The 25,173-nt window shown below is 46.2% G+C and overlaps 2 protein-coding genes across 4 annotated transcripts in view; one reads left to right on the forward strand and one right to left on the reverse strand.

Annotated features, from left to right (window-relative positions):
• Positions 1-8,536, forward strand: part of LOC120814013 (MORN repeat-containing protein 4) — a 60,518-nt gene extending 51,982 nt beyond the window's left edge. For both annotated transcript variants that reach the window (XM_078079801.1, XM_078079800.1), the window contains 3 exons: positions 1,367-1,481; positions 2,635-2,744; positions 4,413-8,536. In XM_078079801.1, coding sequence (XP_077935927.1) covers positions 1,367-1,481; positions 2,635-2,744; positions 4,413-4,561 — 374 coding nt within the window. In that variant the 3' untranslated portion in view covers positions 4,562-8,536. The remainder of the gene's footprint in view (positions 1-1,366; positions 1,482-2,634; positions 2,745-4,412) is intronic.
• A 5,011-nt stretch (positions 8,537-13,547) lies between these two features.
• Positions 13,548-23,251, reverse strand: hoga1 (4-hydroxy-2-oxoglutarate aldolase 1). 2 transcript variants are annotated; one of them, XM_078079803.1, is made up of 9 exons: positions 23,125-23,251; positions 22,776-22,901; positions 22,397-22,662; positions 21,499-21,627; positions 20,643-20,770; positions 20,397-20,531; positions 17,558-17,654; positions 14,675-14,808; positions 13,548-14,112 (listed from the first exon to the last, which is right to left on the reverse strand). In XM_078079803.1, the coding sequence occupies exons 3-9, from the start codon at positions 22,608-22,610 to the stop codon at positions 13,963-13,965; spliced, it is 987 nt and encodes a 328-aa protein (XP_077935929.1). In that variant the 5' UTR covers positions 22,611-22,662; positions 22,776-22,901; positions 23,125-23,251; the 3' UTR covers positions 13,548-13,962. The 2 variants fall into 2 exon arrangements, with proteins under 2 accessions (XP_077935929.1, XP_077935928.1); XM_078079802.1 differs by lacking the exon at positions 23,125-23,251 and having other exon boundaries at positions 22,397-22,818.
• Between the last annotated feature and the right edge of the window lie 1,922 nt (positions 23,252-25,173).

A 25,173-nucleotide genomic window follows, 5' to 3' on the forward strand; every position in this document is an offset into this window, starting at 1 on the left:
GAAAATATTCATGAAAATATTCAAGAAATATTCAAAGGAATGATTGATTACAAAGATTATTATATGTGATAAGGGGGAGGGAAACCTGTGTTTGCCACATATCTTGCGTTCTACAATATTTCCAGGAAAACAAAAGGAGTGATCTTCATAGGGAACCAGTGGGATGATCTTTGGTGAAAAAAAAAGTATTGAAAAAATATTCAAAAAAATAACCAAAACATAATCAAAAAATATTCACAAAAATATTCATGAAAATATTCAAGAAATATTCAAAGGAATGATTGATTACAAAGATTATTATATGTGATAAGGGGGAGGGAATCCTGTGTTTTCCACATATCTTGTGTTCTACAATATTGCCAGGAAAACAAAAGGAGTAATCTTCATAGGGAACCAGTTGGATGATCTTTGGTGAAAAAAAAAGGATTGAAAAAATATTCAAAAAAATAACCAAAAAATATTCACAAGAAATATTCACAAAAAATAATCAAAAAATATTCACGAAAATATTCATGAAAATATTCAAGAAATATTCAAAGGAATGATTGATTACAAAGATTATAATATGTGATAAGGGGGAGGGAATCCTGCGTTTGCCACATATCTTGCGTTCTACAATATTGCCAGGAAAACAAAAGGAGTGATCTTCATAGGGAACCAGTGGGATGATGGTTGGTGAGAAAAAAAAGTATTAAAAAAATATTCAATAAAATAATCAAAAAATATTCACGAAAATATTCACAAAAAATAATCAAACAATATTCACGAAAATATTCATAAAAATATTCAAGAAAAATTCAAGAAAAATTCAAGAAAAATTCAAAGGAATCAGGAATCAGGAAACATTTATGTACCAAAATATGCGCCGTACCCGAGACGCGGCGCAAACGGAACACAGGTTCCTGAGATAAAGGGAACCACAGAAGGCCGAATGGAGCAGAAGTGCACATTTGTGTCTACTTCATAACTGCTTGTTGTGGATTTAATAAAGCACACAGGGGAAGAATATGAGCTGCTGCTTGCGTAACCATAAAGATATAAAGACAGTTAAAATGTACAAGGTTACACAATAACAATCAAACCTCACCTACACCTGTTAATGTTTGACAGTCTAAAACACATCACAGCGACGTGTGGAAAGGGGGGGGGGGGGTCCTTCTTTGTAATCACAAATGCATTTGGGGCATATTATTATTATTTAATTGAACCACTATGTAACTTTAAATATTTGCTTTCAATGATGAGCGTCAGATTTTTGTCATCGTTGTCATGTCTGTTGACATGCATCAAAGATGCTTCCGGGTCAGACTTGTATCTTACATGCACTCACACACGTGACGTGATAAACATGCGTGTGTGTCCGCAGGGCTGCGTCACGGCCTGGGTCAGCTGACCTTCAGCGACGGGACGTGCTACACGGGGCAGTTTGAGAACGGCCTCTTCAGCGGCTGCGGCGCGCTGGTCTTCGCCGACGGCTCCAGGTCGGTGCCCACACTGCCAGCTCATGTGACCTTTGACCTTCGGATGCTGAATTGCTTTGAAAGATCTGAAAGCTTGTAATAAAGAGCAATATTGGGCCAAAGCCCAAGGAAACATCTTTAAATGGGTCAATCATCTCAACCTTTTGAAGGCGATGATTATTTCTGAAGAAGTTCTCTCTTGTAGCTGCTACTTTGCTTCATTTGGTTTTCAAAAAAAGTTGATCAAAAAGATGTGACCCGTGACCCCAAACATAGCGTTCAGCTCTTCAGTGTATGGAAGCAGCGAGAGGCCTCGCTTCATTCTCCGCTCGCCCGTTCTGGAACACAAAAGGAGCCGAGTGAAGATCCGCCTTCAGAGACGGTTCCGGTCCTTGGACCTGAAAGGCGCTCTAAGAGGTTCGCGGCTTCTTCTCACTACGAGTGGCGGGTGAAGGATTTTTTTGAAGGCGGCATAGAAGGTCTTGTTGAGCTGCCGGTGGCTCGGGGCGCCGATTCAAAAGTCCCATTCTTATCTGGGAGGGAGGTGAAATAAAAGATAAACTCAGGTGAAGGTGAATGTCGCTGATGGTTTTCCTGCGCTTCACTCCGAGTGCCACTCGGATTCATTTGTTTGAATCATTTCATTGGTTTGGTTCCACTCGCGTCTCGTTTCATCTCCGTGAGTCTACAAGTGAAAAATGTAGTGAACAGGTTTAGTAAAATCGAATAAAGAAGCTTCGGGAAGGTTGTTCTGTTTGATGTCATGCCATGTTATGTTATGTTATGTTATGACGTTATGTGTGATGTCATGCTGTGATGTAATGTTATCTTCCACAGCAGGAGTGTGATGTCATGTTATGAAGTAATAATGTGATGTCATGGTGTGATGTGATCTCATGGTATGAAGTCATGTTGTGATGTCACCGCGGTATTCTGTGATGAGACTGTGCAGAGATAAAAAGAGCTTTTTGTTGAAGAACCGTTCGTGTTCTTTGTTGGTAAAGTGAGTTAAAGCCGCTGAACTGAACATTACGAAGTGAAGCAACGCGGCACGAAAAACAACAGCTCTTTTCTTTCATTCTTAAACGATCTTAAATGAAGTGCTTCACTACTTAACCTCTTTTCTTCTCCTTGTAAGTGTTTACAAGTGTGTTCGTTTGTGTTCGTGCTCCAGGTATGAAGGAGAATTCGTTCAGGGTAAATTTCAGGGCGCCGGCGTCTTCACTCGCTTCGACGGGATGAGGTTCGAAGGCGAGTTCCGCAGCGGATGTGTGGACGGATACGGTGAGACGCTTTAAAAGGACCTGAAGAAAGTACTTACTGCTGTACTTGTACTTTACTTCTGAGAACTTTAGTTGCTTTGGATTGCTTAAGCTTAATGTTCCATAATACAACCAGTAATTAATCAGGATATTTATTAAGAATTAAGATAAAACTTTAATCTGGAGCAGCATACAAAGTGATTTTTCTGCTTGTAAAGGTGTCACTTATTTTAATTAAAGTGCATGAATGCATCATTTAATAGATAGAATATCTATCGGTTTTGAAAACGTCCTGCTGAATGTGGGGAGATTGTTGGCGTTTCAAACACAGCCGTTAAACGATGGACAGTTGAGAGCAAAGTGCACGAGGACAACAGGAAGAGTCGCTAGTTGTGGAATTCTGCCTCCAAGATGATCACATGTGTTTGTTGTTTGTTTGTTTTTAAAATAGCATTAACAATTAAACAACAGTGTCTAAAATACACACTTTCTAAAGTGATTACTCATTACTGTTAAGATGAAAAAACATTCATTATAAACAACATTGTAACAACAACAACATTCATTAATCGCCATTAATTGAGATTAATGAATTTCAAAATGTGCGATTAATTAGTTGTTTTTTTAATCTATTGACAGCCGTATTTATAAGTCAAACGTGTGTCATGCAGGTAATCAACAGGTTGTTTAAAGGCCTTTAAGAGCCCTTTAAATGAATGGTTAGTTAGTTAGTTTTGCTCAGTGCGTTAGAGTTCCTCTTTAATGAAATTAGAAGTGAAGTTTGTGTCACTTTATACCTCAGTCTGGTTACAGTTCTCTTTCTGATACTTATTGTTATAAATACCTTTTGATCATATTAAAGAGTGAAATGTGTTAATTGTCTGGACCAGGAGCTCACCGCGTGGTAATTACCACCTCTTTATTTGTGTAACCATGACAACTGTAAAAAGCATAGATGAAACAATGAGATTCCAGCAGGTCCCTGAATCAGAACGGGTTCTTTAGCCTCGTTCCTAAAATGCTTTTTATGGAGCTTTTTGTTGATGATTAACACGCGTTCAGGACCACGTGACACGAACCCGTTAAAGGAAGGAAGAAGTCAGGTACGAGATCAAGGTGCTGAAACACAAAGACGCTCCGAGGAGCTTAGTTATTACCGTATATTTATTTAAAGAAAGGGAAGATAATTAACAAAGGATGGGGAGGGAGTTCACTGGCTGGTGTTTGCATTTGGGAAAAAGTTTAGTTTCGTTTGGTGGCGTGCAAAGAGAACCAGACGGATTCATCGGCGAAACAAAAGCCTCTCTGAAATGTGAAGGAATAATTAATGCCTCTTCAGAAAATCCCTCTCTGCCCTCTTTTTCTGTAGGTATAGAGGACAAAAACACATTAGTGCACACTTGATTGCAGCCACTAATGTTCTTATTTCTCAAGTGAGTGAAGCTGAAGAGGACGGATTGAAAACGTGCTCCCAGAAACTTATTAATCAAACAATACGAGACCCGAACTCCCCTTGAAAAATATCTTAGAGTTATAAAAGTTACAAATATTAAATAAATTGAGATTTCAAAGACCAACATTCACCTGTGGCGGCCGAACGGCATGCTGGGAACGTTCTGATCTCCGCGACCTCTGATGTCTTTGCCGCGTGCTCTGATGAAGCGTCTGACCCGACTCGTCCCGCTCACAGGAGTCCTGACGCCGCTGGACGGGGGCCCCGGCGCCGGGGGCCACGAGGGCCTGTTCGAGACCAACCAGCTGAGGAGGAGGGAGAGCAGCGCGGGCGCCGTGCAGAGAGCGCAGGCCGCCGCCGCCAAGGCCCGAGCCCTGGCCATGTGAGGCGGACCCCGCCACACACAGAGCCCCCCCCAAGGACCCCCATGTTACCGTTATTTATAAAGAGATTGGTGTCGACGATGGGAGAGCTCCAGGTAGACCCGAGTCAGCTATCAGGCCGGCTGTGATTGGTCGATCCTCGTCACATGACGCACTCTGGAGGGTTTGTTCTCTACCTGGTCAACAGCCTTCGGTTTGGGAGTAAACTTGTCTATTTTTAACTTGATAATCGTTTTAAAACCTCAAAACAAGCTTTACTTTATAAATGCAAAACAGGCCTCAGAAAGCAGGGCTTCTTTTTATTAATTCACCAGAGTGCACATTAATCAACATTTCAGTTTTCTACCTAAATGTAAATGTGTGTCAGTAGTAATAGATAATAGATAATTATCGTATGCAGTCCCTGGGCAGGTTAAATGAAGTGGCCTAATACCATCATGCAAAGTACATTAGATATAATACGTAATATATGACGGCTATGAGCCCCTCCTTCTGTTTTGCACAGCCTGCAGCCTCAACAGTAAGATTAATGCAGGTATTATGTGCTGTATGCATAAGGGGAGCATGCGTTTTTAAGAGAAATCATCTCTCAGTGAATATCAGAGACGCGACAGTTACATTTACTGCAAAGATTAAAAGACACTCGGTGCAGGTGATGATACAATTAAGCGAATTATTTCCTCCGTCCCGCAAATGCGATTCACAAAGACGCGTCTACTTCCTGACGCGCTGCTTCTGATCTCCGGCCGCCGAGAAGCAGGAGCTGATTTACACCAGAAGAACGAGCGTTAAAGGCGCCGCTTTGAGAGCTTTGTGTCGTTAAAACCACCAACTAACGACTTTAAAACGCACGCGGTCCGTGTGTGTGGACTGTGTGTGTACACCGTGTGTGTGTGTAGTCGTGTGTGTGTGTGTAGTTGTGTGTGTGTCTGTGTGTCGTGCTGTCGGTTGGTGGTGGGGGGGGTTGAATTGGAAATTTAGTTAATTGTCTGTTATGTGATTATTGTAAAGTGCGGTATATTTAGGATGTGGTTCCTGGGGGGGGAGGAGGGGGAGGAGGGAGGCGACGTCTCCCCCGCTGAAAACCTTGACAGCTACGCCGAGAACGGAACCGACGGAGGCATCTCACACCTTTTAATTGGCTCTGGGAGAAGAAACAGAGACGGCGGGAAACAGCTGATTGTTGGGGGGGGGGGGGCGTCCAACGAGCCGCACAGTGCGTGATTGTTCGTCTCTATAATCTCGTGTTCATCTCACCGAAAAACCCTTTAAAAGTCACACTGCACCGCCTCAACCCGAACAGGTAGCAGAAGGAACCGGGCCGTCGTCGGGGGGGGCGACGCTCCTGGTGGTTTCACGCTGTGGTTGAGGCTCTAGAGCAGAATTCACTGATGCCGTCGGTTTAATTCCTCCACTTTCAAGCTCAACATTGAGACACTTTAGCAAACGCCGGGTGGAGAAGAGGGAAAATAAAACTTCCTGATGGGAGAGGTCGGGTATAATCAGAGATCAACGGCGTAACGAATGAAGTGCTGAGATAAGAAGTCCGCTCAAAGGAGGCCGTGGTTACACTCGCCTCCGCGACGCCACCTTTGAACCCACAAAAAACGAACTGAAGGCTGTTAGCAGAGCAGGAAGAGACGCGGAAACACGACTTCTGTTACACTCTACGTTTCCTCTTTTATTGTGGAGAATTTAAAAAGAAAACGAAAGGATCACAGAAGTAACAGCACTTAGTTACTGTCTTTTCTCCAATAAAAAAGATAAAAAACGTAATACTGCAGGGAGCAGCAAAACTAATGATAGGCTTTTATTGTGAAGGCCTGTTTTGCGCAGGCCTTCAAAACAAAATCATGTTTACCACCCAATTTGCAGATGGTTGTTAGTGGCTAAAGGGCGGCACGGTGGCGTGGTGGTTAGCACTGTCGCCTCACAGCAAGAAGGTCCTGGGTTCGATTCCGCCCAGTGGCCTTTCTGTGTGGAGTCTGCATGTTCTCCCCGTGTCTGCGTGGGTTCTCTCCGGGTTCTCCGGCTTCCTCCCACAGTCCAAAGACATGCTCGGGGATCAGGTTAATTGGGGACTTTAAATTGCCCGTAGTTGTGTGAATGTGAGTGTGATTGGTTGTGTGTCTCTGTGTTGCCCTGCGATTGGCTGGCGACCAATCCAGGATGTACCCCGTATATCGCCCGAAGTTGGCTGGGATGGACTCCAGCCCCCCCGCGACCCTGTGTGCAGGATAAGCGGTTTGACAATGGATGGATGGATGTTAGTGGCTAGAGAGGAAACATCACAGAGATGACAAACCAGCGGTTTATATTGTGAAGAATGTATGAAAATAGGCTCCTGTGACCAGGAGAAACCACCTGCTTCCGGCCTTCGTGCTAAGCTAAGCTCCTGCGATGGCCTCAGTCGCATCACTCGTTCCCCTCTTACTCTGAGCGAATATTCCTTTAAGCAAACGGTAAAAACAAAAAGAAAGCTGGGAAAGCAGAAGGTTTTTATAACATTAGCCAGAGCTACGGTTGGCTAGCAGTGTCTTTCCAGGCTTTGTGCTAAGCTAAGCTAAGCTAAACACCTCTTGGGCCTATGAAATAGAAACATCGGAAACATTTAAGTTTTACGTTAACTTTAAACAAATATGTTACGAGTAGGTTGTAGGTTCCAAACCTATTTGGAAAAGAATAAAATATGAATATCTAAAAATAGAACTGAAGGGGTGATTCCCAACAATCAGAAGGGTTTTGATGCCTTTCTAAATGTGTTATTATGTCTGTATGACTGTTTGTTCACCGCAACGCTGTGCTTTTACAAACTCACGTTAAATGTAAAATGACATTGCTTTTCTTATTCTACTCACATGTGAGGACAGATGTTATCAGTGTCATTATTCCCATTTGTTCCACCGTGTTCACCTCTTGCACGACTTAAACACAAACACACACACACACACACAACGGGGAAAACCATAATCCCACTGTGATGAGACGATAAGGAAAGAGCATTCTACGTCTCAGTAATTGTTGTGTGCAAATCAAGATTGGAATAAAAAAAACAAAGAGAGAGGGAGTTAAACAAGTGCCTGAACAAAAAGCTTCTTCTACTGTGCTTTAAATATTTTGACCTCTTTTCTTAAATGTCACTTATGTTTTTTTTATTCTTTTTTTTAAAGCGACTTCTCTTTAGGTGGAAAACACGCAAAAAGACGAATAGTTGAACAGAAAATGAACACACTGGATGTCACTACGTGTACTTTAAAGCTTATAAAATGATCAAATGAATTCAGGAATTATTACTTATTTTTGCCCAACAGCAGACGGAGAAGAAACTGAAAGGTTTCGGGTCCCACATCATCTAGTTGTCGCAGTTTTATTTTGAAATGGCTGCAAAGAATAAAAGAACGATAGGAATTTGGAGCTGTGGAGGATGATAATCCTGATGATGTCATAGTGATGTCATTTTTTTTTTAAACCTCACGGCACGCGCTACTGTGGTCACAGGGAATGGTTTGAGTTGCATTGTGGGATCTGTAGGATTTTAGCATGGAGCCTTAATCAAACAGCCTTTTTGTGTTCGCTTTGAGTGGAGGGTTGTGGGTAAACAGAAGTGACCACGTTTGGAATGCAGATGAGTGACAGACGGACGGCGTATACGTCTGTGGTAGACCTGTCAATCACAGGATACAGTCAAACATTGGAACTTTCTGGCTGTTTGTCTCCTGAGATGTCGGCCTAGAGGAAACGCAGATGACGTGGGACCGCTCACGTCGCGTGTTGGGTCACGGGGGTCCGCAGCCCCGTTTCTGCACCTTTAAGCGCCCGAACACTGAAACCCGGAGGCCTGTTGTCGTCACAAAGCCATTGATGTCCCTTTTGTTATTTCTGATGATGATGTTACAAAAAAAAAAAAAAAAAAAAAAGAAGGTATTTGAGCTTTTAAAAGAATCCACAGAGGAACAATAAAGAAACGCATGAAACCCACCAGCTCGTTCTGCTTCTTTTGTGCGTTTAGCGGAGGTGTGTGAGGCTGCTGAAACGCACGAAACACTCAGGCCACACAGCAATGAGAGCAACACACACACACACACACGCGCGCGTTTAGAGGGATTCTGAACTCTGATCACACTTCTCGGCAGTCTGGTGATTATTTGTGTAGCTCGGCTGTCAGACCCCCCCCCCCCCTCCTCCCCCGCCCCCTCCCCCATCTGATCCGCTGTCACTAAAATAGCTGTAAGGTGTGTTTAGGTTGGACTTTAACCCCTCCGCCTATTGCATCTCCTTGGCAACCGTCCACAGTTGCCTTAATTTGTATCATCTCAATCCCAAGTGCTGCAGCAGGCTTTTTTTTTTTGCCTGTTTGCCCCTAATCATGGAGCCTGTTGCCATGGCGAAGTATTTAAATATGCTCTGCAGATGGTCTTCACCTACAGCACCAGAGGAAGAAGTAGCAGCTGTGTGTTTTTCTTTTGTTCCTTCGGTGAAACAGGAATTCCTTCCTCGCCCATCACTCCCATACGAGCTGCTGGCTCGTATGGGAGTGACCCCCCCCCCCAGTGCCCCCCCTCCGGGCTCCTTCCCGTCTGATTCCACCGGGACGGAACTCCGGTGTTTCTTCTCTTCGCGCGCCGCTCAAACAGAGAGCGCTTTGTCTCTTATCTCATCGGCCGAGCTCCCAAAAGCTTTGGCCATGTTTGGAGAGGAAGTGCACGCAGCATACTCATAAGGGGGGAGGGGAGGGGGGAGGCACCGCACATGCATGTGCACGGAGTACCAAACCAGCAGCATCATGGGAAAAAAAAACCCAACATAAAACACGGAGATATGAAAAGATGAAAAAAGAAGCACACATCCAGCATAAATTCTGCCTGCTTTTAATTGCTTTGGATTCCCGGCGCTCACAACTGCACATTTGGGAGCTTGGTGTGCGTGTGCGCATGTGTGTGCGTGTGTGTGTGGTGGTAAAAATGCATGCATGGGTGAGTGTGTTGGGGGAGGGTCATGAGAGGTTTATACTAAATACAAATTTCAGCAGCTTCTGCTCTTCTTATTAAATCTCTGTGATATAACATGTTTGTGTAACGCGGTCTCCGCTGCAGTTTAATCTGATTATTTAATGAGGTGGTTAAAATAATCTCCCCGTCAATCACAATGTGCACATTATCGACGTGTGAAACTTGGAGAGCGACGGATCGTTCTCACCTGGTGAGAAGTTGTGGGAATAAGCGATTTTGAGCGATAATAATAACGGGATTAAAAAGCCTGAGAATCGTGGCCCTTTCGGCTCTGGAGACGATGCAGCCGAGTCTTTGTTCCATTTCTCCCTCCGGGCGAGTAATGAAAGCACATGCAGAATTCAACACGCATTCATGGTTACGTTTTAAAACACTCCAACGTGCCGCCACGTCGCTGCAGGCGCAGAAGAAGAAGAAGAGGAGGAAGAAAAGAAAGAGCTTGCGAGCAGATTGAAGGAGGGCGAGAGGGACGGAGTGTTAACGCCGAGGAGAAGGAATCACACCCGAGCTCACAGACCCGAAGGGAGGAAGGATGTGAAGACACAATCTACATATTCAACATGTTGACTCCTGACAAGGAAGAAATGTCCACACTGCTCAGCATCCGTCTCCTCCATCTGCTGTGCTCACAGGGAAGGAGAGGGGGGGGTGGAGGACATCTCAGTGATGTTATGGAAAGGAGGAGAGGAGGACATCTCAGTGATGTTGAGGAAAGGAGGGGTGGAGGACATCTCAGTGATGTTAAGGAAAGGAGGAGAGGAGGACATCTCAGTGATGTTAAGGAGAGGAGGAGAGGAGGACATCTCAGTGATGTTAAGGAAAGGAGGGGTGGAGGACATCTCAGTGGAGACGTTAAGGAAAGGAAGAGAGGAGAACATCTCAGTGATATTAAGGAAAGTAGGAGAGGAGGACATCTCAGTGATGTTAAGGAAAGGAGGGGTGGAGGACATCTCAGTGATGTTAAGGAAAGGAGGAGAGGAGGACATCTCAGTGATGTTAAGGAGAGGAGGAGAGGAGGACATCTCAGTGATGTTAAGGAAAGGAGGGGTGGAGGACATCTCAGTGATGTTAAGGAAAGGAGGAGAGGAGGACATCTCAGTGATGTTAAGGAGAGGAGGAGAGGAGGACATCTCAGTGATGTTAAGGAAAGGAGGGGTGGAGGACATCTCAGTGGAGACGTTAAGGAAAGGAAGAGAGGAGAACATCTCAGTGATATTAAGGAAAGTAGGAGAGGAGGACATCTCAGTGATGTTAAGGAAAGGAGGGGTGGAGGACATCTCAGTGATGTTAAGGAAAGGAGGAGAGGAGGACATCTCAGTGATGTTAAGGAAAGGAGGGGTGGAGGACATCTCAGTGATGTTAAGGAGAGGAGGAGAGGAGGACATCTCAGTGATGTTAAGGAAAGGAGGGGTGGAGGACATCTCAGTGGAGACGTTAAGGAAAGGAAGAGAGGAGGACATCTCAGTGATGTTAAGGAGAGGAGGAGGACATCTCAGTGAGGTTAAGGAGAGGAGAGGAGGACATCTCAGTGAGGTTAAGGAGAGGAGGACATCTCAGTGATGTTAAGGAGAGGAGGAGAGGAGGACATCTCAGTGATGTTAAGGAAAGGAGGGGTGGAGGACATCTCAGTGATGTTAAGGAGAGGAGGACATCTCAGTGAGGTTAAGGAGAGGAGGACATCTCAGTGATGATAAGGAGAGGAGGAGAGGAGGACATCTCAGTGATGTTAAGAAAAGGAGGGGTGGAGGACATCTCAGTGATGTTAAGGAAAGGTGGAGGACATCTCGGCGGAGACCTTCTTTCTGCTTTGGTCCCTTTTGTCTGCGGCTCAGCAGGAGGAACCAGGGTCCGGATGAAAGCTCTCAGGCCGTCATTCGTCCTTTAGATGTTTACATTCTGCTTCTCGTCCCGCCTCCAGACTTTACAGGTGGTGGGGGGGGGGGATACCTGTGCGTTCTGCTGGATGAAGTGGAGCTTCTGAGGAGGACCAGAACACTTCTTGTTTGAACAGGAACTTTTTGCAGCATTGGCTCACTAACTTCCTGTTAGTATGAACCGTGTTACAGCAGCAGCATGAACTATACGAATGATGGAATCAAAGCATTTACAGCAGCTTGTGCTCCACTGCAACTACGGCTCCTCAGAAATATCTCAGTTCAGCTTCATTTCAGGTCCATGAATGTCAGCTTGAGTGGCCATTTATCAGGAACCCGCTGCTCCCTGCAGCTCCCTGATTGGACGACCCCCCCCCCCCCGGCCCCCCGCGGTGAAGTGAAGCCTCTACTCCTCTAAAGTCGGCATGTTGAACTCCCCAGAAACACTTTTATTTTGTGATTTTCTTAATTCCACCTTTTATGCACCACATCATCGCTCCTCAATCCGCCCTCTGGCTTTTCTATTTCCAACCCGTCCTCTCTGGCCTGAATACCTCTAATGTCCCTCTAATGTCCCTCTAACGTCCCCGAGCCGGCGGGATGCAAAACCACCTCCCTCTGATCACATGACTTGCTTTTCCAGGATTTGCGTCGTCCACATTTGACTGAATAAATGCTTCTCCCCCCCCCCCGAGGCGCTCCACTCGCCACGGGCACATTTAGACGTCTGTATATTTAGAGAGAGACGGAGTGAGTCACCACAGGTGAGGAGGGAGGAGGGGGGAGGGGGTATGGGAGTCGTTTAAAGCTCGGGTCTAATCTGGGTGGCTGCCAGAACAGGAGAGACTAAGAGGGGGGGGCGTCACATGCTACACTAAACAGGGAGGTCACCACGGCGCCTGCAGGATGGGATGAGGGAGGGAGTGATGGGGGGAGGAGGGGGGGGGGAGGTGACACACTGTCAGGTGTGGAGGGATGATGACCGCAGCTTCTGCTGACTCGCCACTCGCTCGCCCCTTGCCCCCCCCCCCCCCCATGGAGATCAAAGGGAGGCCCGGCGACGCGGCGCAGCGCCCCCGTGTGGTCGCTGATGAAAGTTGAAAAAGTAGCGAAGAAGAAGTTTCAACGAATCACCGCGAGCAGAAAGAGAAGAGGCGTCAAGGAGGAAGATTGAGGGAAGGTCAAAGGTTATTTGCCTCTCTGAATGGACGCCGTTCAGCAGTTTCACCACAGCGATTCCAAAACAATCACGCCAAGCTTTGAGCTTTTTGTCTGTCGGGGTGTCAAAAGATTTAAGCGGCGCGCCGCCTTTAGAAAGGCGTGAATGGGAAGAATTCCCCTCATGGTGTCAGAAATCCTTGGAGAGACGCGGCGACGACACAAGCTTTTCACATCGCAACAACGTTTCCAAATAGATGAATTCAGATGAACTCGGAGAGGAATGTCTTTCTCTCACCCATCAAAAAATGTCCAAAGCTCATGAAATGAAATACGTTCTTTCATCCTGTAAAAGGTCGAGTTGGAACTAATCAACTTTAATTATATTTATATTTCTTTTATGTTTTAAGGTGAAGGTTTCCTTTGGACTCACGGATCCATCGCTAACGTTTTGGGTCGGCTTTGAAAAATACTTTTGTCTCTGAATGTTTTTGGCTGTGAATTCATTTAGAAATGAATGTGGAGCTTTTCACAGAAACAAATCCCCCACTGATGTGATCAAAGACGCGACAAGACGCTATCTGCTGATACTATTTGATCATTTTCTGAAAAGTTGAAAACTTTTGATGCAGATTTGACACAGAAGGTCTCTGGGAAGAGAAGTCGGCCCCTGGAGCCCCGTGGAGTGTTCAGACAAAAGCACGTGAACCGCAGAGGGGAAAAAAGAGAAGGATCCGGAGGCCGTCATCGCCATGGCTACCGGCTACACTCAGCTTTAATTACCTCTAATTGTGGCTTTTAACTTTTTCCACATCTGAGAGAGCGCCGACAGTTCGTTCCTGCACAAAAAGTGACCTTCAAGGGCGCCGCACGCTGAAGCACGCGGCTGATCGGAAACAAGCGTCTGAGTTTACGACCGACAAATCAGCGGAAACATTTTCAAAAAGATTTACATTTAAATTAAAATGAAACTGGAATTTTATTGTTGAAACAGACAAAGATTTCTTCAATTTAATTTCTTCAATATGCTGAATGTTTATATTTGTATTGTATTTACTGCTGGAGGGGCAACGTGATGGTGAATCAATAAAGACATCATTTAAAAAAATGTGACATAATAAATCTTCTTCCTCTTCGATTACATTTTGTTTGTATATATATATATATATATATATATATATATATATATATATTTATAAATATATGAAGCTACTTGATTTGATTTTGAGTATTTTTACTCTTTTTTCGCCGTGGACCCCCACTGTGTCACTTCACAGTGGGGGTCTGTAGAGCTGAGGACACACACACAGCCCCCCGCGGCCCGCCCCCCCCCCCCCCCCCCCCCCACCCCTGCTGGGCGCCCTCACAGCCAGCCGTCGGAGGAGAAGTCCCGCCTCAGCTGCTGAGCCTCGGCCTCGCTGAGCGGCTGGAGGGGCGATCGGCAGGCGCCGCCGTGGAAACCGAACCACTCCATCGCCTGCTTGAGGGCGGGAACCCCCAGCTTCCTGGTCACCTAGCAACAGAGAGCTCCAATCAGTGCCCTCCCCCACACACCCCCAAGAATCAAATAACTGATGCCTGGTTTTTCAAAGCTTTATCAATACGTTTGGTTTATTGGCGATCGATATCTGCATCCGGATCACGTGTCGCTCCACAGGAGGAAGCAGATCTTCATGATGGGGGGGGGGGGGGGGGGGGGAGTTGCGAGGTAGATTGATGCCGTATAGCAACCACATTTAGAAAAAACCTTGACATACAAATCTGTGGCCTGAAGCGTATAATTGTGTATACATATATTATATATATTTATATACACACACATCTCGCTCTGTGAACTCATTTCATTTTGTTCGGCCTTCGGCTCATTTGCTGCCTCATAATGTTCTGTGGAGGTGAACTCAGAGTTCACGCAACTTTTACCAGCATGTTCTATAATCATTTAAATGTGGAGTTTGGATTATTCCTCATATTGTCGCAGGCATTTTATTGACGAAGGTCAAAGAGCCGCCGTGCTCTTTGACCTTCGCTTTAGGGAAGCTGCCCTTGTTGCCGGGCGGACCGGGACGACTACTCACGGCGGCGTTGGGCTCGATGAGGCGCTGCTGCAGGCGTCTGGCTTCCTCCCAGCGGCCGGACGCACAAAGGCTCGCCAGCTCGCACAGCTCGCGGCCCAGCACGTTGGCCAGCGCGCACACGCCGCCGACCGCGCCTGGGGGGGGGCGACAGAAGACCAGGTTCTGTTAAAGAATGAGAACCCGTTCTCTGGTTCTGATAGAACGGGTCTTTAATGACAACAGACCCAGGCGGCTGTAATGGAGCTGAGGCTCATTGGAACGTGAGCAGTTGTGCAGAAATTCAATCGTAAAACAATGACTTTTTTTTTTTTTGTGGCTGTTGTCATGGTGACGCCACCTGTTGGTTTGTAGCATTCGTAGCGTTTGTAGGATGGTTCATTTTGAAGCCAATTTTGCAGCCGCCATCTTGGAATACCGCCATTTTTTTTTAAGGAACAGAAGTTAACATGTTTAAAATGCGGAGGAGTTACGTAGAAACGCCTTGGACCTGTCAATCAAAGTAAACCCCGCCCTCTGTCTGTTGGACCATAAGTCACTGAATGAACATCATGCTGTATTGAAGAAGATGTGAAACTAGAGACTGAGACCATAAAGTCGTGTTTACAATGTTTACTGAGGGAATAAATCAAGAGAGAAGAAGAGTCATTTCCTCATAGACGTCTATGGGAGCAGAGGAGTCGCCCCCTGCTGGTCACTACAGAGAAGTAGAGTCATTTCCTCATAGACGTCTATGGGAGCAGAGGAGTCGCCCCCTGCTGGTCACTACAGAGAAGTAGAGTCATTTCCTCATAGACGTCTATGGGAGCAGAGGAGTCGCCCCCTGCTGGTCACTACAGAGAAGTAGATTCATTTCCTCATAGACGTCTATGGGAGCAGAGGAGTCGCCCCCTGCTGGTCACTACAGAGAAGTAGAGTCATTTCCTCATAGACGTCTATGGGAGCAGAGGAGTCGCCCCCTGCTGGTCACTACAGAGAAGTAGAGTCATTTCCTCATAGACGTCTATGGGAGCAGAGGAGTCGCCCCCTGCTGGTCACTACAGAGAAGTAGAGTCATTTCCTCATAGACGTCTATGGGAGCAGAGGAGTCGCCCCCTGCTGGTCACTACAGAGAAGTAGAGTCATTTCCTCATAGACGTCTATGGGAGCAGAGGAGTCGCCCCCTGCTGGTCACTACAGAGAAGTAGAGTCATTTCCTCATAGACGTCTATGGGAGCAGAGGAGTCGCCCCCTGCTGGTCACTACAGAGAAGTAGAGTCATTTCCTCATAGACGTCTATGGGAGCAGAGGAGTCGCCCCCTGCTGGTTGAGACACAGTGTGAAACAATACATCGACGTGGACTTCTTCGTCCCGTTCCTCCCTAGTTATTGTAACACAATGACTGAATTCATCTCACACGGTTTCCGGGTTGCAAAGTCCGTTTTTTCTACCGGTCCAGATTCACCCGCGGCGACTTGACGGCGCGCTGTGGGCAATCACTCAGCTCAGCGCTTGGTGCGTTTAGAATATTAAAAAGCGCCATTCACCAATCACGCACCATTAGCATGCATCACGGCGAAGCACAAGAAGCACTCGAGCCGCCCGAGGAGGTCGAGCCCCGAGACGAGGAAAGGAAAACGGCCTGGACCGACTTTCCTCCTAAATGAAGCCGTCCGTCACTCAGAAGTGTGCATGTAGACATGAAGCGAGACATGAAGCCGACGGGCCGCTCTCTCTCTCTCTCTCTCTCTCCGTGTGATGCCGTTTATTTTATTCACTTACAGAGATGGACACAGACAGGCAGCGAGACATCGTGGCCTTCTGCTGTGACGCCTCGCCGCCCGGCGGAGGAGCGAGGCGGCGAGGCGGCGAGCCAGCCTCCGTCTGCGGCCTTCGAGTGGTGGTTGTTGTTGTTGTTGTTGTGGACAGACGAGCCGGCGGCCGCTGATGGGCGGGTCTTCGGTCAGAACCACGTTTTGTGTCAAAGCGCCGCCGACAGCTCGGGCGAAGACAGGGACGGACTGAGAGACAACCGGATTCAAAATGTCTCGGGAAGGGGAGGTCAATAGGTCAGAGCGGCCTGGAATCTGCCCAGTTACACATTCCGGCTGATCACGTGACAGTCCTGCACGAATCCAGCACGATGGATGGCGAGCGCGAATCCCGACACGCCGCCGTGGAGGAGAACACAACTCATTAGGTCCCTGAGCATCGCGCTGATGCCGTTCCCCTGACGCGCCGCCTGATCCGGGCGCACGCTACACGCTACACGCTACGTGGCGGACATACGGAGGGAGGCTTCGCTCCATCAGCTTCTGCCGAGAGGACGATGAGCGTTTTTCTGTTTGGAACTTTAAAAGGAAAATTGCTCGTTTCCCCGAAAGGATGAAAGGGAACCGCAGTGTGAAGGGGGGGGGGGGGTGTCTCCCGTGGATACCATAATATATCTATATATATATATATATGTACACACACACATACACACAATGGTGACATAACAAACGGGATCTTCTTAAATCCTCAGCATCTAAAACCAAACATTGTTTACGGTCTGAGTCTCTAGTTTCAAGTCTTCTTCATTAAGCATGATGTTCACGCAGTGAGTGATGGTCCTAAACCTGCTGCCGCTTCCACGGCCGATGACCTAACGTGACTTCATGTACTTAACTAATTCTTCTTCTTAATTAATTCATTCTGTCAAGTCATTTTCACGCCGTCGCTAATTGATTTTGGCGGTAAAATAACGAGCACTAACGGGTGGAATCAATGCAGAGAGGATTACCAGATATTCGTGAACCATGTGGACGTTTTCTTTGCTCCTCTAAACGGGGGACTGATATGAAAGAGATACAAAGTTTCTCCACCTCTCCCTGTGAGGAACATGTTCCCGCCTCGGGGCTTCTTACCGACACTGTAGGCGGCCATGAGGAACCCTGCTGAGCCCGCCAACACCTGGAAGTCCTGCGAGGAGGTTCTGTGCACGATCAGGCCGATCCGGGAGATCTGAGGAGCGAGGACACAAAGACACGGAGAGAGACGGGGGGGAGACATCAGCCAGGTTTCATCCTCGTCACTCCTCCCCGCTGTCACTAATAACTGCTGCAGATGTTTCGGCTTTTTTTAGTCCCTGGAGACGCTGTCACCAGAGACGAAGACAAATCAAACGTCTCACAGGATGCACAAACCGCTCAAAACGAGCCGAGCGGCGACTCTTAACAAGGGGGGAGGACGGGGGGAGGACGCGGGGGGAGGACGGCGTTCAAAATCCCCAACAGGAGAAGAAAAGACAAGAGAATAATGAGAGACAAGTCCCAAGTGAGAAGAGAGAGAAACCATCTTCAAAAAGAGGAGGTGGACGAGGAGGGAACGCTCATGAATAATCGATTCGGTTTTGTCTCTTTTACGTCTCTTTTGTCGCTTCGGATCCGAAGCGTCACGATCCAAACACAGCCGAAGTGTTCAAAAGGAGCGCGAGACTCGACGCTCCGCAGGGAAAACCCCCGCAGCCTCCACTTCACCCCCCAACGGCAGCGCCGAGGGGCTATTTTTACCCCCCCGGGGTGTCAATCAGCTTCCCCGTTTCAGTCATTTCAAACACGCAGGGCTGTAATTGATCAGTCAGTCAATCGGGTTACAGGAGCTCCTGCTGGTCTCCTGAAAGCTTCAGCTTAAAATATATATATATTATATATATGAAAAATATAAAATATATATTATATATATATAATATATATATATAATATATATATATATATTTTATATATAAGATTCATATATATAAAATATATACATATATATTATATAGAATATATATATAAAATATATATATATATATATATATATATATTTTATATATAAGATTCATATATATTTTATATATACATATATATTATATAGAATATATATATATAAAATATATATATATATATATATTATACATTGTATATAATATATACATATATGTATGTATATATATATATATATATATATTATACATATAAAAACACATTTATATGTATTTATACAAACACCACACACACCACATATATACACAAGAGCTCGCAATAAAGCATTTAATAGTTTAAAGTTTTAATTGTTCCATATCTTCTAATTCCTGAAGCAGCTTAATCAACACTGTGAGTTTTTTTTATGTCGATTAGCTTCGTTATCTCGCCGCTCGTGTCATATTTCGCTCCTCGGGGGCTCTAATTGCTCACTGCTAAACAATTAAGGCGCCGTTATTATTTCCTTCGAAGGGGGGGGTGTGTCGCTCTGCCGGGTCGCAACCGACGGTTTGATTCCGCTCGCTGTGCGCGGCGGACGCATTCACACCTCGGGCTCGCGCCAAAAAACACAAAAAAAAAAACCACACACAAGATGTGCGTGTGCCTCGGCGTGGGAGGGAGGAGTCAGATCTCGGGAGACGAGGTGGAACTTTGAGTGATTTGTCAACGTGGCGGTGAGAACATTAAAAGCTGCAGATATGAGCCGAGTGGCCTTCTGAAACCCCGTGATTGGCAGATGACGAACGACTCAAGCGGGATTCGAACCCGTGACCCGCCAGCTGACAAACCTCGTCTCCGCCCCTGAGGCGTCTCAGCCGTCTATTCAGGGATGAACGAGCAGCGGGACAGAGGGACACGAGGATCCGCCTCTACTTCCTGCTTGTTCTCCGTTTGTTTTCAGGAGCAGAGCTGAGAGGAACCGAGGAACCGAGGAACCAGCGGCTGATTGATGCCTTCATTTGTTATTCTCTTACATCTACTGCTGCGCTTACTATTCTTCCTTGTAATTTATTCCATAATGATTCGGTTTACTACTCGTTCTAATCATCTTACGCATGAGATGTTGTTGTCTACACATGTTTCTATTCTACTCCTCTTTGGCTCCTGCTCCCACGTGAGGAACCTGTGTAACAGGTCGGCATAGATGTTGAAGGCCATGGAGCCTTCTGAACACCTGCTGGGATTTGGGCCTTTACGCTGGTTGTTATAGTGACCACGGAGGTCCGTAGGTTGTTGGCGTAGCATCGCAGCTACGTAGCTACGTAGCTAACGTGCACGGAGGGACCGATGATCTGAGGACGTCATCAGACTTTTGGAGATATTTCACAGTTTTTTTCCTGAGACTATTAAAGAGCAAAGAACAACAAGGGATAAAATAATAATCTTTGGATTAATCAGCGTTTTAGAATTAATGCTTCTGGTCCAAAACAGCAGGACATTAAATCCCAGCCGAGCGTTTCTCCCATCGAGCGTCGTGCCAGAGAGAGACGCTCCGCGTGGGAAACCTGCGCGCCGCCGAATAATCTTTCTGCAACTTTCGTCTGCGTTCCTCAGATTGACCCTTGACCCCCTGTTTTCCCGCGCGCGTCCTCCTCACGCCCACAATGCAGCGGGGCCGCCGTGTGCTTGAACTACGCCCACGCCGCTCGCTCTCCCGGCGAGCGGACGAACACCGCCGCTCTCCCAAACCGCGAATCCATCCGCGCGGCTTCTCGCAGACGCTTCCCACACACGGCGGGAGGAACGACTTCAGGCTCCTCTTCTTCTGCTGCGACCCTCGACCACACACACACACACACACACACACACACACACACACACACACACACACACACACACACAACCAACTCCGCATTGATTGATCGGCTGATTGGTTTCTTTCTCTCAGATGAAGCCTGCAGCGTTCAGGGAACCAGACAACTGGAGGTAAATGCTGGTTGAGTCGTATCACGTGGCTTACGTCCCCCCCGCTGTCCTTGATCCCCAGGATGTTGGGGTGCTGGGCGAGACGCACCACGGCGTCCAGCGGCAGCTCCAGGCCCGTGTTGGCCGGCACGCTGTACAGAACCACCGGCACCGGGCTGCCGTCCGCCACCTGCCGGGAGAGCAGAGCGCCAGGGTCACACCGCGATACGGACCGACTGACCCGGGAGACCGGGGCTTTAAACCCCCCCTCCCCCCACCCCCACCCCTCCCCCCCGCTCACCTTGGTGAAGTGCTGGGTCAGAGCGGCTCCGTCCATCTTGCCCTTGTAGAAGCAGGGCGTCACCACCAGAGCCACGTCGGCGCCGGCCGCCGCCATCTTCTCCGTGAGGCGCAGCGTGGCTCTGGTGGCTGATCGGAGGGAACGGCGTTAGAACTTTAATCTGCACAGAACGTCTTCGCCTTTATTACGATCATTTGAAGTCCGATCAAACTTGGCGATTGTTTCGACAGCGTGTCAGCTGTGAAAAAACGGAAATGTCACATTGACGTGACAGGCGGCTCGAAGCCACTTTAAAAAGAAATTACATTTATCGCGGGGACTTGAATGTGTTTAGTTTTTTTAAAAGCTGCTTTTTACAGTCGACATCTTTACAGACACAACTTTCATAACGTCGATCCATCGGTTTACATCTGGAGTTGTGTTAGGGTATTCTATCACGAATAATATATTCAAAAAATTATTTTATTTTATTTTATTTTTTTTCACAAATATATATATGATGTATATATATGAAGAAAAAAATATATATATATATATATATGTATATTTGTGAAAAAAAACAAAATATATAATTTTTTTTTCACAAATTATATATATTATATATATATATATATTATATATATATTTGTGAAAATATATATATATATATATATATTTTTTCTCACAAATATATATATAGAAATGTAGTCCTTGTCCCTGGCTGTTATTTCTGTGTACGAACATCAGAACAGAGCAAATTCTTTGTTTTGTGCAACGTTCTGTGACAGTAAAAGGTGATTTTGATTCTAGTTAACGCACTGCATTAGATGAGAGTACACACACACATACACACACACAGACACACACACAGACCTACATTCACAGCCCGATCCGGCCATCAGCAGTTTGTCGGTTGGCAGCGACCGCCTCACCGTCTCCACCACCTCCACCCGCTCCTCCTCGGTGAGGTAGGGGTACTCCCCGTTGGAGCCCTGCACCACCAGGCCTGCAGGAGCACTCATGTATTCATCCGTTCATTCATCGATGAGCCCTGATCGGCTTTGGCCTCCAGAGCTTCAGGCTTTGCATTTTGTTTCGTGAAATCCTTCCGCCAAACTGCAGATACTCATCGAAATGACTGTTTTCTACTTCAGCGGTACTTTAAAAACGATATACTAAAACGGAAAACGTCTAGTATTATTTGGATTACTGCAGATGACACAACACTGAGATACATGAAGTTATTTGCTATAGTTATACACTGTTCAGTAACCATGGCAGCAGCAGATATTCAGACTATTTGTACTTTTAAGAGGCGTTAACGTGCTTCAATGTATAGGTGCATGAACATAGTAAGAAAAAAATTAAAATAAATAATCAATTATGGCAATAAATGTATAATCAAGAAATGTAGACAAATAAGAAAATTATACATAAAACATGTGAAAAACATACAATAGAAAACACTAAACTATATCTGATGTTTTATTGATATAATATATATATACATATATAATGTATAGCAATAGAAAACCAGCAGAGGGCGACAGACAGCAGGTGGTTTTGCGTTTTTTCCTCATGCTGAACTTTGTCCTCTCACTCTGGTCCCTGGTGACAACCGTTAACTGTAACCGGGTCACGTGTTCCCAAAGTGACCCCAAACATCCCAAAGTTTAACCGAAGACGCCCAAGGACCCTTTTGAACCCTAAACGGGTCTCCTCACAAGAACCCCGTCCTACAAATCATGTACCCCCCCCGAGCGCTGCGTCCTGACCTCGGAACGGGATCTCGGCGTACTTGCGCAGGTTCTCCTCCAGCTTGCGGTAGTCCACGTCCTCCCCGGGGGTGAAGGGGGTGGCGATGGGGGGGTAGATGCCGCTGAGGTCCGGCCCGCGGGCCGCTGAGCGGCTCTGGGGCCGCGTCCATGCCGACAGGGGACCCGCTCTGCACAGGGGACCCAGACCTCTCCGGACGGGGACGCACAGCATCGTGGAGCGGACCGAGAGACCGTGTGCGCGTGCCTGCTGGGACTCGGGGCAGCTGCAGCACAAGAGGGCAGTTAATCACTAAACCGCTTTGTAAATATTGACTTGAATTTTGGGATTTCCGAGGGACTTTGAAACCGTCCGCAGAGGATCACAAGCTCCGCCCACCAGCAGGAAGGGTCGTCGCCCACGAGCACGCGCCCTGCACCCCGGGGGGGGGGGTCACTCGGCTACCTGCGCACGAGGGCCAGGTGTCCGGAGGGTGCCAGTGTCACGGAACCAACGAGGAAGAGACTTAAGTGACGACACAGGAACACAAAGAGACACAAAACAACAAAAGAGATTAAAAAAAAGACCTGCACGAGGAGACAAAGAGACACGTTGTCCAACAGCTACAGAAGAGATGGAGAACAACTCCAAGGAAACCCCAAAACAGAAAGAAAGAACTCGTACATGGACACAAGACAACATACATGAAATACCTCAACAACTCACCAGGAGACACACAACAACTCACCAAGAGACACACGGCAACACCAAAGAGACACTAAGAGATTCAAAGTGATCAATATTTAAGAATTATCAGAGAAAAACGCATGGAGGAAGATCATGAAGAAGTCAGTTCCTCTCGCATTGAGTAAAGAGTCACTTTAATTCACGACATGCTCCACCTGTGTTACGTCACTCTGCTGCCACCACGTGGTCGACCGATCAGCTGCATCCGCGGTGAACAAACCATAGCTTTTAAAAATAAAGATAACTGCATCTGCAACTTGTTTTAAGGCTTCAAAAGTCTCCCAACATGAATAATAAATATATCACCGCCAAATGTTCTTCAGCCAATATGAGTCAAGTCATAGTTTATCAGAAGAAAAGTCATTTTTTATTGTGTCCCAAAGTGTTGTTGCTTTATTTTGAATTTAGAAACAAAATTAGCTCTTTTTTCAAAGAACCAGTTTTGGCGTCAGGAATAGTGGAAAATGTGATATTTTAAGGGTCCTGAGGTATAAAATGCCTCTTTAACGCAATGAGGCCTGAAGCTGAGTACGATGCTCTGGACCAGAAACCAGACCGGAGGAAGGAGGACCAGCTGGACAAACTGACCCAGCTGGACCTCATTAAAGAGAAGGACAGAGAACCAGAACCTGCAACAAGGCTTTAGAGGACCAGACCCCCAGAGACCTGCCCCTGAAAGAACAAAGCCCCAGAATAAAAGCTCCGGACAGGAAGTCGGAGAAGGAGCGGTTGGACGTGAAATTAAAAGAGATGGAGGACGAGAAGATGCAGCAGGAAGGAAGCAGTGAAGGATAAAAACTGGCTTCATCTGTTTAGCGCAGGTAGTTTGGTAGTTAGCATGTTAGCTTGGACAATGCATGCAACTGGAGACAAAGTAAACATGCCGTAATGTTGCTGTGCTTATTAAATATTATTGGCCATTTTATTGTGAAACACACTTAGTAAAGCAACGTGGGCACAAGAGGCCCGAAACATTGTAAGTTACTGCATGTAAAAGCAGAAATGATTATAAATGTATGAAAATTATGACTGTGTAATAAGCTGAAAATGTTACTCCAGAATTGCAATAAGTTGTATAATATTAATATAATCTTGTTTATAATGTAATAAGTAAACAGTATTTTCTTTATCTAGTATGTCAGGATTTTTCATTATTTATTTCATAACTTTTTAACACTTAAAAATGTAAAGCAAATGAATCTGTAGCTACTTTGAACACAACTGATGATGGAGCACACAGATGTCTGTAAATGAGGCTTCTAACACACCTGCTGCTGTTATCATCATTATTATTATTAGTCACTTTATTAATACTTTCATCATGTGATAAATAGTGATAAAAAGTCTTTGTGCTTTTGCTCCTCACAGGTTTCTGTGGATGGAGGTTACACCTGATGGAGGTTACATCTGATGGTGGTTACATCTGATGGAGGTTACATCTGACGGAGGTTATACCTGGTGGAGGTCACACCTGATGGAGGTTACATCTGATGGCGGTTACATCTGATGGCGGTTACATCTGATGGTGGTTACATCTGATGGAGGTTACATCTGATGGAGGTTATACCTGGTGGAGGTCACACCTGATGGAGGTTACATCTGATGGAGGTTACACCTGATGGAGGTTACATCTGATGGAGGTTACATCTGATGGTGGTTACATCTGATGGAGGTTACATCTGATGGAGGTTATACCTGGTGGAGGTCACACCTGATGGAGGTTACATCTGATGGAGGTTACACCTGATGGAGGTTACATCTGATGGCGGTTACATCTGACGGAGGTTATACCTGATGGAGGTCACACCTGATGGAGGTTACATCTGGTGGAGGTTACATCTGATGGTAGTTACATCTGATGGAGGTTATAGCTGATGGAGGTTACACCTGACGGAGGTTACATCTGATGGAGGTTACAGCTGATGGAGGTTACACCTGATGGAGGTTATACCTGATGGAGATTACATCTGATGGAGGTTACATCTGATGGAGGTTACATCTGGTGGAGGTTACATCTGATGGTAGTTACATCTGATGGAGGTTACAGCTG

Source organism: Gasterosteus aculeatus, chromosome 9 (assembly GCF_964276395.1).
Source record: "Gasterosteus aculeatus chromosome 9, fGasAcu3.hap1.1, whole genome shotgun sequence".
Classification (NCBI taxonomy): domain Eukaryota; kingdom Metazoa; phylum Chordata; class Actinopteri; order Perciformes; family Gasterosteidae; genus Gasterosteus; species Gasterosteus aculeatus.

What these genes read in the sequence shown, in the direction of transcription:
- hoga1 (XM_078079803.1), bottom strand. Translation starts at nt 22,610, where the DNA reads ATGCTGTGCGTCCCCGTCCGGAGAGGTCTGGGTCCCCTGTGCAGAGCG. An exon ending in CGCCGAGATCCCGTTCCGAG is followed by an intron (nt 21,628 to 22,396) that starts GTCAGGACGCAG and finishes GTGCTCCTGCAG; the next exon opens with GCCTGGTGGTGCAGGGCTCC. An exon ending in TCATCGAGCCCAACGCCGCC is followed by an intron (nt 14,113 to 14,674) that starts GTGAGTAGTCGT and finishes CTCTGTTGCTAG; the next exon opens with GTGACCAGGAAGCTGGGGGT.